At 43.1% G+C, this 12,877-nt stretch overlaps 1 protein-coding gene across 1 annotated transcript in view; it reads left to right on the top strand.

The window, feature by feature from the left end:
* The window catches only part of limd1a (LIM domains containing 1a), a 45,026-nt gene extending 35,168 nt beyond the window's left edge, over positions 1–9,858 (top strand). Inside the window, exons 6-8 of the mRNA XM_083662648.1 lie at positions 4,250–4,301; positions 6,631–6,699; positions 8,694–9,858. Of these exons, the coding sequence (XP_083518774.1) occupies positions 4,250–4,301; positions 6,631–6,699; positions 8,694–8,837 (265 nt within the window). The 3' untranslated portion in view covers positions 8,838–9,858. The remainder of the gene's footprint in view (positions 1–4,249; positions 4,302–6,630; positions 6,700–8,693) is intronic.
* The last annotated feature ends 3,019 nt before the right edge of the window (positions 9,859–12,877 follow it).

Genomic DNA, 12,877 nt, shown 5'->3' with positions numbered 1-12,877 from the left:
ATTGCGGGTGGTCGGCATAGCGGGTGGACACCTTCTGTCTATGGGATTTTTGAATGGGTTTTTGCCGCGATGCTTCAAATAAGGTCTCTGGGCAACGCAAGCTTAATCAAATGCGAACCAGAGTTCAGCCGGATAATCTTCACACATGAGGACCACTTTCATGAGTTTTGAAGCGTAAATGCGAGCCCTAGAAGTAAAAAGCTCGTGCTAAGCTAATCCAGAACTACACACAGTGTCGCATAGGCTTCCACGTCACGTCAGCACTCAACCTGGACTGTTGTTGATGTGTGCGCTGCTGTGCACTGATTACCCCGGGCTGAACCAGGTGAGGGAAAGAGAATTTCCGTGTTCGTCCTTTGAAGTCGACTCAACAGTGTAGTCTCATTTAGCCGTTTGCTAGCTAGCCGCCCTTTTAACGGCACGTAAAAGCTTCAAAACTCATAAAAGTGGTCCTCGTGTGTGAAGATGATATTACTAAACACTGGTTCGCGTTTGATTAAGCCAGCGTTGCCCAGAGACCTTATTAGAAGCATCGCGCCAAAAACCCATTCAAAAATTCCATAGGCGAAAACAGTGAAGAACCAGGAGTGGTAGCATCGATGATTTCCGGACTGGTTCCTGCGGCTCTCTATTTATAAAGACTATCACAGGTGAGCCCCGCCCCCTGCTCTCTGCTTCTGTCATTTATAAAGACTATCACAGGTGAGCCCCGCCCCCTGCTCTCTGCTTCTGTCATTTATAAAGACTATCACAGGTGAGCCCCGCCCCCTGCTCTCTGCTTCTGTCATTTATAAAGACTATCACAGGTGAGCCCCGCCCCCTGCTCTCTGCTTCTGTCATTTATATAGACTATCACAGGTGAGCCCCGCCCCCTGCTCTCTGCTTCTGTCATTTATAAAGACTATCACAGGTGAGCCCCGCCCCCTGCTCTCTGCTTCTGTCATTTATAAAGACTATCACAGGTGAGCCCCGCCCCCTGCTCTCTGCTTCTGTCATTTATAAAGACTATCACAGGTGAGCCCCGCCCCCTGCTCTCTATCACAGGTGAGCCCCGCCCCCTGCTCTCTGCTTCTGTCATTTATAAAGACTATCACAGGTGAGCCCCGCCCCCTGCTCTCTATCACAGGTGAGCCCCGCCCCCTGCTCTCTATCACAGGTGAGCCCCGCCCCCTGCTCTCTATCACAGGTGAGCCCCGCCCCCTGCTCTCTATCACAGGTGAGCCCCGCCCCCTGCTCTCTGCTTCTGTCATTTATAAAGACTATCACAGGTGAGCCCCGCCCCCTGCTCTCTATCACAGGTGAGCCCCGCCCCCTGCTCTCTATCACAGGTGAGCCCCGCCCCCTGCTCTCTATCACAGGTGAGCCCCGCCCCCTGCTCTCTATCACAGGTGAGCCCCGCCCCCTGCTCTCTGCTTCTGTCATTTAGAATCCGAGGGAACATGAGCGGCGAGCGCGTGGCCTTAAACTATCTCTATTTAAAAAGTGGCTTCTGATTCTGGAAGGTTTCATATTCCACGTTTGAGATGAAATCACAACACAGACCCTTCAGCTTCCTGTGCCACTGCAGGGTCGTCGTTATCGTCGTTGTCGTTGTTGTTGTTGTGTCTAAAAAGCAGGGTAAATACAGGTGCAACCAAAACATTAATGAGGGTTTCCAACTTCCAATCCATGCAGGTGTTCTAGTGCTGTGGGGCCTTCATGTTTTGGTTGCACCTGTGTTTACCCTGCCTTTTAGACACAACATGGCTGCTGTAAAAAAGGCCGATTGTATTTGGCCAATTCCCTTTGCTACCCCACTCCCCAATCCTCTTGCCGATCTGGTGAGAATTGTAGAGGAGCACATGCTTCCTCCGATACACAGCTGCTTCTTTTCACCTGACAGCAAGGAGTTCCACCAGCAGGATGTAATGCGTGGGGAGGATCACGCTATTCCCTCCAGGTTTCTTCCCCCCCCCCTGAACAGGTGCCCCGACTGACCAGAGGAGGCACTATAGTGCAGCGACCAGGACTCATACGCCACCGGCTTCTTACCCGCAGACACGGCCAAATTGTGTCTGTAGGAACGTCTGACCATGCCGGAAGTACCGCTGCCGGGAATCGAACCCCCGGCCTCTCGTGGTTGTATGTGAATGCTTTTACCTCTACACTCCCCAGACCAGACGTGGGCAACTGGCGGCCCGCGGGCCACATGCGGACCGCAAGCGTGTGGCCCGCGCTGGAATTGCAATTTTTTTTTTTTTTACAGTGCAAATTTAACCCAACGCAAAGTAACCCACTCATATTCTGGTTTATTTCAAGAAAAACATTTTGGCTAGTGGAAATTCTAATTGGCTGGTAACTTTAAAATCTAGCAGCCATATTGGCAGGTGGTCAAAAAAGCTAATTTCAAGCCCTGCAAGGAGAGCAGGTGGTGACATAGGAGTGAGTGAGGAAAGGATCAAATATTGGTGTTTAAGACTGAATAATGACATCACAACTGTTAATTTAAAATGAGTTATTCCTCTGAACTTGACTTCAAATGCCCCAAATCTTTTCGCGCCGGCGCCGTTCGGCCCCCAACCCTCAGCAAAATCTGGCCTTCTGGTAGCAAGAACAAATTTTTGTGGTCCTCTCTCTCATCAAAGTTCCTGGGTTACGGCATGACAATATTTGCTCGGCCCCCGGCAACAATCTGGGTTTCTCATGTGGCCCCCCATGAACATTAATTGCCCACCCCTGCCCCAGACGCTCCTACTGCAGGATCATGTTGAGAAGGTCTGCGCCGCTTAACTGGGTCTGCAGACACCCGAGGAGCATCGTGGAAGAGGGGGGGGAGGGTCAGGAGGAAAGATCACTGTCTAGTAAAGGGTGAGAAGACATGGCATGTGGCCATGGCTCTCCTCAGCCAAACTCAACAGGAACATATCAGGGCGAGGTCCGGGGACGAAACCAGAGCTTGTGATTTCCCGGTGAACAATCGAGGTTTTGTGTGCGGGAAGTAGAGTGAATGGACGTTCTGCACGTAAGCATCTGTAGAAACTGGAGTAAGAGAAGAATCATCATAACTGGAAACTTTATTCACCTTATTCTTTGCCCATACAAGGACGCTTCTGCATGACGTCATTTCGTAATCGTCTTTCCGGTTTTAAACACGGAAGTAGAGTACGCCTACCGCAGTCATTTAGACTTGCCAAAAAGCCGTTTTCAAGCTAAAAAACCCCAAACTGTTTTAAAGGTTTAATATTTGTCGGGTGAGAACGTAACATATATGTGACCAGTTTATCAGAATAACGCCTATTGGAAATCCTTAACGAGCAGCGAGGACCGGGAGCGCTGACTGTGCCGACACCGGTCGGGACTAGCTATCTGTCAAACCCCCCTGTAGTTAGGCTACTGGCAGTGAGAAAACACTGTCGACGTGCTTTTGTAACTAACGTTAAATGCCGACCGGGTAACAGCCATCGGCTCCTCGCAGCAGTAACGTTATGAACATGTCACTGAAGTTGGCCGCAGTGTCGCTTAATTCTGAATGTTGCCAAACTTCATTCATACTGACGTTTTATTTAGAAAAAAAACTAGCGCTGAACCGGAAGAACAAATACGTTGCGTCGAACGCGGAAGAGAGAAAAAGTGGGCGTGGTGAATAAGGTGAATTATCTATCTTCAACAGCAGCTCTGTTCAGTTCCAGCCACTCGTCTGTCTCCCTGCTGGGCGGAGAACGTACTGCTCAACCAAGTAGATGGCTGATGACTGAGGGCTCCCACATATTTCTTTATGCCGACTGAATTAGAGAAACTTTTATGCGCGTCTTCTTTAAGCGTTTGTGTTTTAGCCAAAGTTATGCCCGTCTGCACGGAGAGGCCCTTTGTTATTCCCTCAGACATCCAGGTGCCAGCCATCTGCAGACGTGTGCGCGCGCGTGTGTGTGTGTGTGTGTGTGCGTGCGTGTGTGTGTGTGTGTGTGCGTGCGTGCATCGTGCACGCGTGCGCGTGTGGAAATAACGAATTCAATTTGCTTTTTGTTTTTCTAGTCTCTTTTTTTTTGGGGATTGGAGGAATCACGTGTGAGGGAGAGCCAGCACATCTGCAGAACCTGGCATCTCCCGAGTCAAATCAGAGTCGATTTTAGAGACGGTAGAGAGAGAGGAGCTCCATGTAGGAACAACAAGCTTTAGTATAGCAAGTTTGCTATAGAAGTTCAGATTCAAAAATCACTTGATTTGAGAACCAATCTTTCAATTTGTTTCTTTTCTATCATCACTCCCGCAGGGTCCTCGCCCCTAAATGTGCAGCCTGTAATCAGCCCATCCTGCCCTCAGAGGTAACGCCCACATCAGCCTGGAGTGTGTGTGTGTGTGTGTGTGTGTGTGTGTGTGTGTGTGTGTGTGTGTGTGTGTGTGTGTGTGTGGGTTTGGGTGTGTGTGTTAGAGCCTGACCGATACTGGATTTTTGATGCCGATACCGATATTGGGGAGTAAAAAAATTCCGATATCGATATATCGGCCGATATTCTTTTATTAAATATACACATTATATTACACAATGTTTTTGCAATGATCCCTCAAATATCAAAACACTTGACAAAGATATGACTTGACATGACTTGAGATATGTAATGTAGGGAGGATATTTGACAGCTTATCAATCAACTTTATTGTCCAAAATGACATCAATGCAATGAAACAGTCAACTTAACTGGGGATTTAATAATTATAAATAACTAGAAATACAAAAACACAAACAGAACAAATATAAAATAGAACTTGAGTTAAGAAAAAAGATCAAATATACACAACATGCTGTCTATGACAAAATAAAAAAATATCGGCATATCGGCCAACATATCGGCCGATACCGATATATCGGTTATTGGCCAATATCGGCCGATAATATCGGTGGACCGATATATCTGTCGGGCTCTAGTGTGTGTGTGTGCGTGTGAGAAATTAATAGCTCCAAGCTTTCTGTAGTGTCGGCTTGCAGCAGCAGTGTGTGATATCAGAAGTCCTGTTTACAATCTCTGCATCAGTGCCTTTGCAGCCGGTCCTGTACTGTTATCTCACCCACAAACGCCCTACTTCTGTCTCCGTTTACAAGCGACTCTGCTCACTAAATCATTATGAAATAGTTTATTTATAATACAGGCACAACATGCTGACACACACACACACACAGGCACAACATCCTGACAAACACAAGCAAATGTCCAAAATTAGAGTTGGCTTTGGAATGGAATGCCCCCCCCCCCCCCCCCCAGCCCCGCCCCCCCCAGCCCCGCCCCCTTTCAGTAAGCAGTGACACTGGTATTCCCAGAAGGGGTATGCATGTGTTTGATGGGGAGGGGGGGAGTGTGTGTTTGTACTTTATGTTTTGAGGAAGTGCAGTGTCATTTGTAAAAGAAAATATATAGCACCTCATCTCTTTCTATAGGATTGATTGATTGATTGATTGATTGATTGAAACAATTTATTTCAAACAGTTAAAACAATACATAAAGTGAAAAAACCAGTAAACATAACAGTCAAATAGACTTCAGCAAAAGGAAAATACGTAAACTCAAACATAAAAAAAGGCGAACTGTTTGAAAAGGGGCCGGAAGAAGCCTAGGCTTATCGAGTCCTGCCCCCAAATCATTCATAAACAAATTTATACATCCATATATATGCATATACCAACTCCCACGCTCCTCCACACACGCTCATGTATACATCTATACACATACATACATACGTATATACAGGAGCGGACTGGGATCATAATTCAGGCCGGGCATTAGATACCAAGCAGGCCAGGCTGATATGGGCCGACGTGCGTGCTGGCGTCCGAAGGGCGCCGGCAAAAAATTTGGGCCGTTTGAAGCTCAATTTGGGCCGTTTGAAGCCAGATTTGGGCCGTTTGAAGCCAGATTTGGGCCATTTGAAGCCCAATTTGGCCGTTTGAAGCCAGATTTGGGCCGTTTGAAGCCAGATTTGGGCCGTTTGAAGCCCAATTTGGGCCAAGTCCAATTTTACAATGAGATGCACTTACTTTAACCCTGAATAAAGTAATAAAACCACTAGTAAACCAGTAGGCGGCGCCTGGCCTGCTGTTCAGTGAGTGGCCTGGCCTGGCCTGCAATTTTTTTTTTTTTTTTTTTTTTTTTTTTGCAGGCCAGGCCAGGCCACCGGGCATTTGCCCGACGTGCCCGATTATGCAGTCCGCCCCTGCACATACATACATATATGTATATATATACACATACGTATACAAACTTACCCATACACACACAATATCATAAATCCACCCACATATCCCTATCAATACTTATTCCTAATAATACATTCCAATATTACCCCAATAACCCAATGCTTTGATATTAACTTGTGTTGTACCAATGCATATAATAATAAATACAATGTACACAACAATTCTATACATAATGTAGGATGACATCATAATAAAACCAATCCATCGGGCTATTTTTCTGTTTGTTTTGAGTTCTGCAAGTGTTTTGTCATCAGCCTGAGTCAGCTGATTTCCAATGGCTCAAATTAGAAAACATGACGCCACTTTATTTCGAGTTAAACCAGAGGATGTGACACTGGAGTGTGTTTTTCCCCCCCAGAGGTTTGACTTCAGTTGTGTTTGTCTGCCCTGCGATTTGTTTCCAGGGATCGGATGAAACCATTCGAGTTGTCTCCATGGACAAAGACTATCATGTGGAATGCTATCACTGTGAGGTGGGTCAAAAAACAAAAAACAAGTCACATTTCTCTCTTTGCAAAGACTGAAAATCAAACATTTTAAAGCAGCTACGAGCAAGATTTTGATCCATTGTTATTAAACAATCTAAATGTAATATTGACGCATCACATCTTACCTATAATAGTAGCTGAGACCAAAGCCGTGGGAATCGGAGATTGCTCTCCTGATGATTATAGAGTCTGTGTCTGTCTACCGGCCGGCCGGATAGACCAGGAAGTGAAACAAAACGGTTTACAGCAGCTGCCTGCCTTCAACCGTTTCGCTCTGCCTAGCAACAGACCATAAACACGGAGAACGCCATGCGGGGGCTTGCTACTCTCGCGAACATCTCTCGTTATATTCTAACAGTTTGTTTGGAAGTAATTTTGTTATTTTGTGGTTATGGCCGAAGTGGCTGCCGCAAACCGTTTCATTTCACTTCCTGATCTGCCCCGGCCGCAGACAGACTAATCGTCAAGACAACACTGGCCCGATTCACTCGGGGTTCAAGCGAGACTACTCGGCGTTGGTCTCGTCTACTATTAGAGGTAAGATGTGATGCATCGATATTAAATTTAGACTGTTTAATAACAGTCGAAAATCTTGCTCGTAGCTGCTTTAATTCATTTGAAAACATCCGTGCTCATTGGGCCCCTAAATGAGGTTCCTGCTGAAGGGGCTCGTTAAGAGCAAACATAACGAGGAGATCCCAAATGTTAATTACAGTCCTGGTGGTAATTATGTCGTGCAGAGGAGAGCAGGTACGCGTGACACCTCATCCTCGCTATCTCGCCAGCAGCTTCTTTGACGACCATTCAAGCTGCATTGAACAATTCCCAACAGACGAGACGTGGCACTAGTGTCCTCGTCCTACTTTGCCTTATCTTTCAAATGAGTAGCCAAACAGTTCAAGGCGATTTTTAAATAAGGGATTTCTTGATTTTTTTTTATTTTTTTATCTATGAACAGAGGTTTCCCTCTCAACATTGTGAGCTATAAGCGGATAAGGAAAAGGTTTATCGTGTGAATCGGGGCAGGTTTTAGCGAATATGAGTATCTACGTAATTAACAGCTTCGCTCTCTTTTGAAGTCGAAATCGACCTACCATATACTATCTAGACTGAATTGAATGATTCTCTAATCTTTATTCTTTTCTATTTTCCATGTTTTACATACCTTCTATCATGTATTTTTATACTTATTTGTCAATTGTCTTATTTTGATGTACAAGTTATTCTTGCCTTATTATTTGCATATAAAATTGCCAATAAAAATAAGAAAGAAAGAAAGAAAGAAAGAAAGAAAGAAATGAATTGGACCCATACTGTATACATGCTGGATACTTAGGCCATGTTCACATTACAGACAAATCTGATTTGCTGATAAAGTCATTAATCATCATTATCTTGATTGGTTTCCCAAATCTGATTTGGGAGTGTGTCCGCACTGCCACAAATCTGATTCTCAAGTCGGACCTGTGTGTCCAGACCTAAACAGCCTATCTGCATGGGTTGCTATGGTAACGACGTGGGCGTCAGTAAATACGTACGTTGGTGACGTGGTTTTCCTGCGCAGAAGCATTTGATCATGAGTTGCGAGTGACGTTCAAATCAGATTTGGTGGATCTGCACGTCCGCACTCAAGTCACATCAGTCGAAAGCAGATTGGAAACTACCTCCATATGTGATTTGGGACAAGTGACACAAATCAGACTTGGAGCGTCCAGACTCATAAAACCAATCTGGACAGAATCATTAATAGGTCACTAAAGTTCACAAATCAGATTTGGCCTCCTAGTCTGAACATGGCCTTAGTCTACGGAGGTTCTCAGTTGTGTATTTGTTCAGTGACGGGAAATAAGGTCAATGCAGCAGAAATCCGACGTGTCACGTTCATCCTCTAGTCTCTAGTCTTTCAAATCAAGTCATCCTTTCAATGCACGAGTCCCTCTCATCCTGTATGCTCCTCCTCTCTGGGTTCTGTTGTGCAGGACTGTAAGATGGAACTGAACGACGAGGAGGGCCACCGCTGCTACCCGCTCAACAGCCACCTCCTCTGCCACTCCTGCCACCTCAAGCACATCGAGCCTGGCTGCTCCTCCTCGCCCGTCGCTGCTGCCTCCTACCACCGCTAGTGTCAGGCGGAGGGAGGAGGGAGCCCCCTGGTGGAAATCTGAAGGAAGTGCCCTGAGAGTGACTGGAGGCGCGCAAGAGCGGACATGCACAAGTTGTAGAGAAATTGATATTATGATCTATACTAATGGAGTCTCTGTTATGCAAGGTATACCTCAACAAGGTGTTGACCCACATATGAAATATGTTTGAACACAGTTGTGCAGTAATATTACCATATATTTTGTGTGTGTGTGTGTGTAAATATCAATTGCATTGCCTGTGTAAATATCTTATTCTAAACGCATTTTAGACGCTGTGTGCCTTCAACTTTTTGCAGTTTTACTTGATGAATGCTGCTGTGAGAGCTCATATAGTGAAGTTACATGTAAGCACAAATTAAAATAGGTCTATATACATAGTCTGTCCAGAGGCTTCAACAACAAGGATGTTGTTCCTAGCATGATGAACACAAATGATGTGAATTCCATTTGTGGGATATAAGATAAATCGCAGATACCTTATGTATGAACTGACAGAAACACTGGCTTGCTGGCTCAGTGACTAAGCTGTTTGAAAGCATTATTTTGCAGTGTAAGACATATTGAATCAATAGGCTAATACCGCTGACCTGCACAGAGAGTCAACATTGTTATTCATTTTTCATATGCAATTATTTCAAATAAGTACTGCTGAATACAACCAAATAGGTATACTTGGCACAGGTATTCATTTCAAACCATAAAAATCAAAAACAACATTTCAACAGAATAATGTGACTATCATGACATAATGAGGCCATTTACACCTGGCGTTAACATGCGTTTTCTGCCATCAGATTGTAATCAGATTGTATTTTATCACTTCAGCCTGATTCCATTTACACCTGGCGTTAACATGCATTTTCTGCAATCTGATTGCAGAAATGGTTGTCCTCTCAATCCGCATAAAGTTGCTGTGTCCAGATTGAGAGGACACATTGCATTTACACTTGTGTTCAATGTGTACACAATGCATCCCTGACCACCTCCGGAGGTGGTCTGGCCGATCAGATTGCAATCCATCTTCAATGCGTTTTGGGGGTGTTTACACCTGGCATTTCAAGTGATAAAACACAATCTGATTGCAATCTGATCACAGAAAACACATGTTGGCGCCAGGTGTAAGTTCAAGTTGGACAATTAGTTCTCCTCCGTTGGCTTTGCCCTTATGTAGTTAGGGCATGTAGTTCAAGACTCATGTAGACGAAACAGCATTTTGATTCTAGTATGTCTGATATAAGGTTTCTAAATAAACAAAATGTCATGGAGTTAAAGAACTACCATCCATTCCTTTGTCACACAGTGTTCTTTTCAGCACTTATACAAACTTCTAGATGTAGGAGTCTGTGCAACTGTCAAGAAGTTTCCGAAACATGACAGTATAGCTCTATAGACCTGTACATTTTGTGTGTGGGGGAGGGGGGATTGAATGAAACATTTGCAAACATATTGCAAAAGCATTATAGACCTACATTTACTTGCTTTGGGGTCATTTTGATTTTTGCGAATAGCCCCTCGAATATTAATTTGGTTTTGCAGTGAAAAGTGTCCATCTCTGGTGAGCCTGTCCTAGCCTGACCATTGAAATTTGATTCATGCGTTTCCCTTATAAGCAGTGTTGGGCAAGTTACTTTCAAAATGTAATATGCTACATATTACTAGTTACTTTCATTTGAAAGTAATATGTTACTTTACAATATTACTGTCTGTGTAGAGTAACATTACTTACTTTCACCAAAACACCAGCAGCACTAGAATGACATCGCCGCCCTGGAACCATCCCGATTTTTTTTCCCAACCGTCTTGAAGTCAGTGTAAACAATCCAAAATTCTAAATGATGTTATTCTCTTCCTTTGTTATTGTCATCTATAGTGGTTATTTGCATAAAAACACACAGTTTGATTAGGAAATGATTGTATCTTTATTTAAATAAGTGCTTTGATTTTTTTTAAATGTCACTCAATTTGTCACTTGAGTTACTTGACAAAGTAACTGGTATAATATTACTGAAATCCTATAAGTAATAAGTTATATTACTGAGTTACTGCTAAAAGTAATATATTAATATTACTTTTGTAATGAGTTACCCCAACACTGTTAGGGGAGGGGGGATTAAATGAAACATTTGCAAACATATTGCAAAAGCATTATATACCTACATTTACTTGCTTTTGGGTCATTTGGATTTTTGTGAAATAGCCCCTTGAATATTAATTTGGTTTTGCAGTGTAAAGTGTCCATCTCTGGTGAGCCTGTCCTAGCCTGACCATTGTAATTTGATTCATGTGTTTCCCTTATAAGCTTACTAAAAAGATTTGAAGTACATTTTCATTACTGGGCCACAGGGGGAATTGCAGCAGCCAGCTGTAGATTAAGATACATAGAAAATGTGCTGTATGAATATTTAAAAATAAATCAATGCATTCCAATAGGGTAAAAGTTCCATTTTAATTCATCCTACTGGGGGCGCTGCTGCACCGCTAACGATCATAATCAACAATGTGGATTGTCTATCTGCCCTAGAGAAGTACTACCTACCCCATCAGGCCATGCATGGGATATTATCAGTGTTGGGCAAGTTACTTTCAAAATGTAATATACTACATATTAATAGTTACTTTCATTTGAAAGTAATAAGATACTTTACAATATTAATGTCTGTGTAGAGTAACTCGTTACTTATTACACTACTTTTGCATTACTTTCACCAAAACAACAGCAGTAGCAGAATGACATCGCCGCCCCGGAACCATCCCGAAAAATAATTTCAACCGCCTTGAAGTCAGTGTAAACAATCCAAAATTCGAAATGTTATTCTTTTCCTTTGTTATTGTCATCTATAGTGGTTATTTGCACAAAACACACAGTTTGATTAGGAAATGATTGTATCTTTTTAACTGAGTAGCTATAGTGATATGTAAATAGGAGAAAAAAAGGGTATTTCAGTGTTCTACCATAGAAAAGTCAAATGGCACCCATGATGCCCAAAATGTGCCCAGATCAGGTCCGCCTGGGCCTACATGTAGTAAATCATCTGTAAAATTGCTCTGGTTCACTTTCTAAGGATTTGCTTTGATACAAGCACTCATAAGATATTAGTCTACTGCTCCATAGAATAATTTGGCTACCAACCCATGATTTTCAGGTGCTTTTCATCCAAAATAGTGTTGTTTTTTTTGGGCTGAGGTTGAATTTTTTATTTTTTGCCATGTTCTAACTGATTTTACTCTGATACAGTACATTTGTAATTGATTCTGACACTTCTACAGCAATCTCACAGGTGTTGGCTAGCATTTGAAAAAAATAATTTTCAGAAAATACCCTGTAGTTGTGGAGATATACTCAATTCAGTTCAGGCATATCATTTTCGGCAGGTGAGCTGAAAAATAGGCTTAGGGGTTAACAGGTTAAAGCGTTGTTTTTTTACAGTCATCGTGTTTACAAAGCCATATGGAGGATTTTACATGGAGTGGTCATCTTCACAGAATAGACGAGCTTTGGGTTCAGTCGACAGCATTTCCTGGAAAACTGTCTGACGTAAATTCTTTCAGTTCACGTCGATTCTATTGGCTCTGACGCTTCCATAGAGGTGTCAATCATCGAAATCGGCCAATGGGGTCCCGAGATATCCCTCTGCGTAACGTCCCAGGCTTTGCCTGCAATTTGAAGAGGCTTTTCTGATGCATTTCACAGAGTAAAAATACAGATATAACGCTTGAGGGTTATCCAAACCATAACGCATATTAATAATAATAATAATAAATTCAATTTATATAGCACGCTTTAAAATCCAAGGACTTCACAAGGTGCTTTACAGATGCATGATAAAAACAATCAAGCAATCAAACAGGGAAAAATAAAAATATATAAAAAAAAATAGGCAATGTCCCTCCCAAATATTTTTTTAAATAAAAAAACATCAGTGGTGGATGAGTCATGTCTCTCTTTAAACCTTTCTGGAGGGGAAGACGACAGATTATGAATTATTTGCACACATTTTTATGAATTCCAGTGGCACATT

This window comes from Poromitra crassiceps (genome assembly GCF_964638095.1).
Source record: "Poromitra crassiceps genome assembly, chromosome: 29".
In the NCBI taxonomy this organism is placed as follows: Eukaryota; Metazoa; Chordata; class Actinopteri; order Beryciformes; family Melamphaidae; genus Poromitra; species Poromitra crassiceps.
The sequence above is the reverse complement of the archived record's forward strand: the minus strand, read 5'-3'. Positions and strand labels throughout refer to the sequence as shown.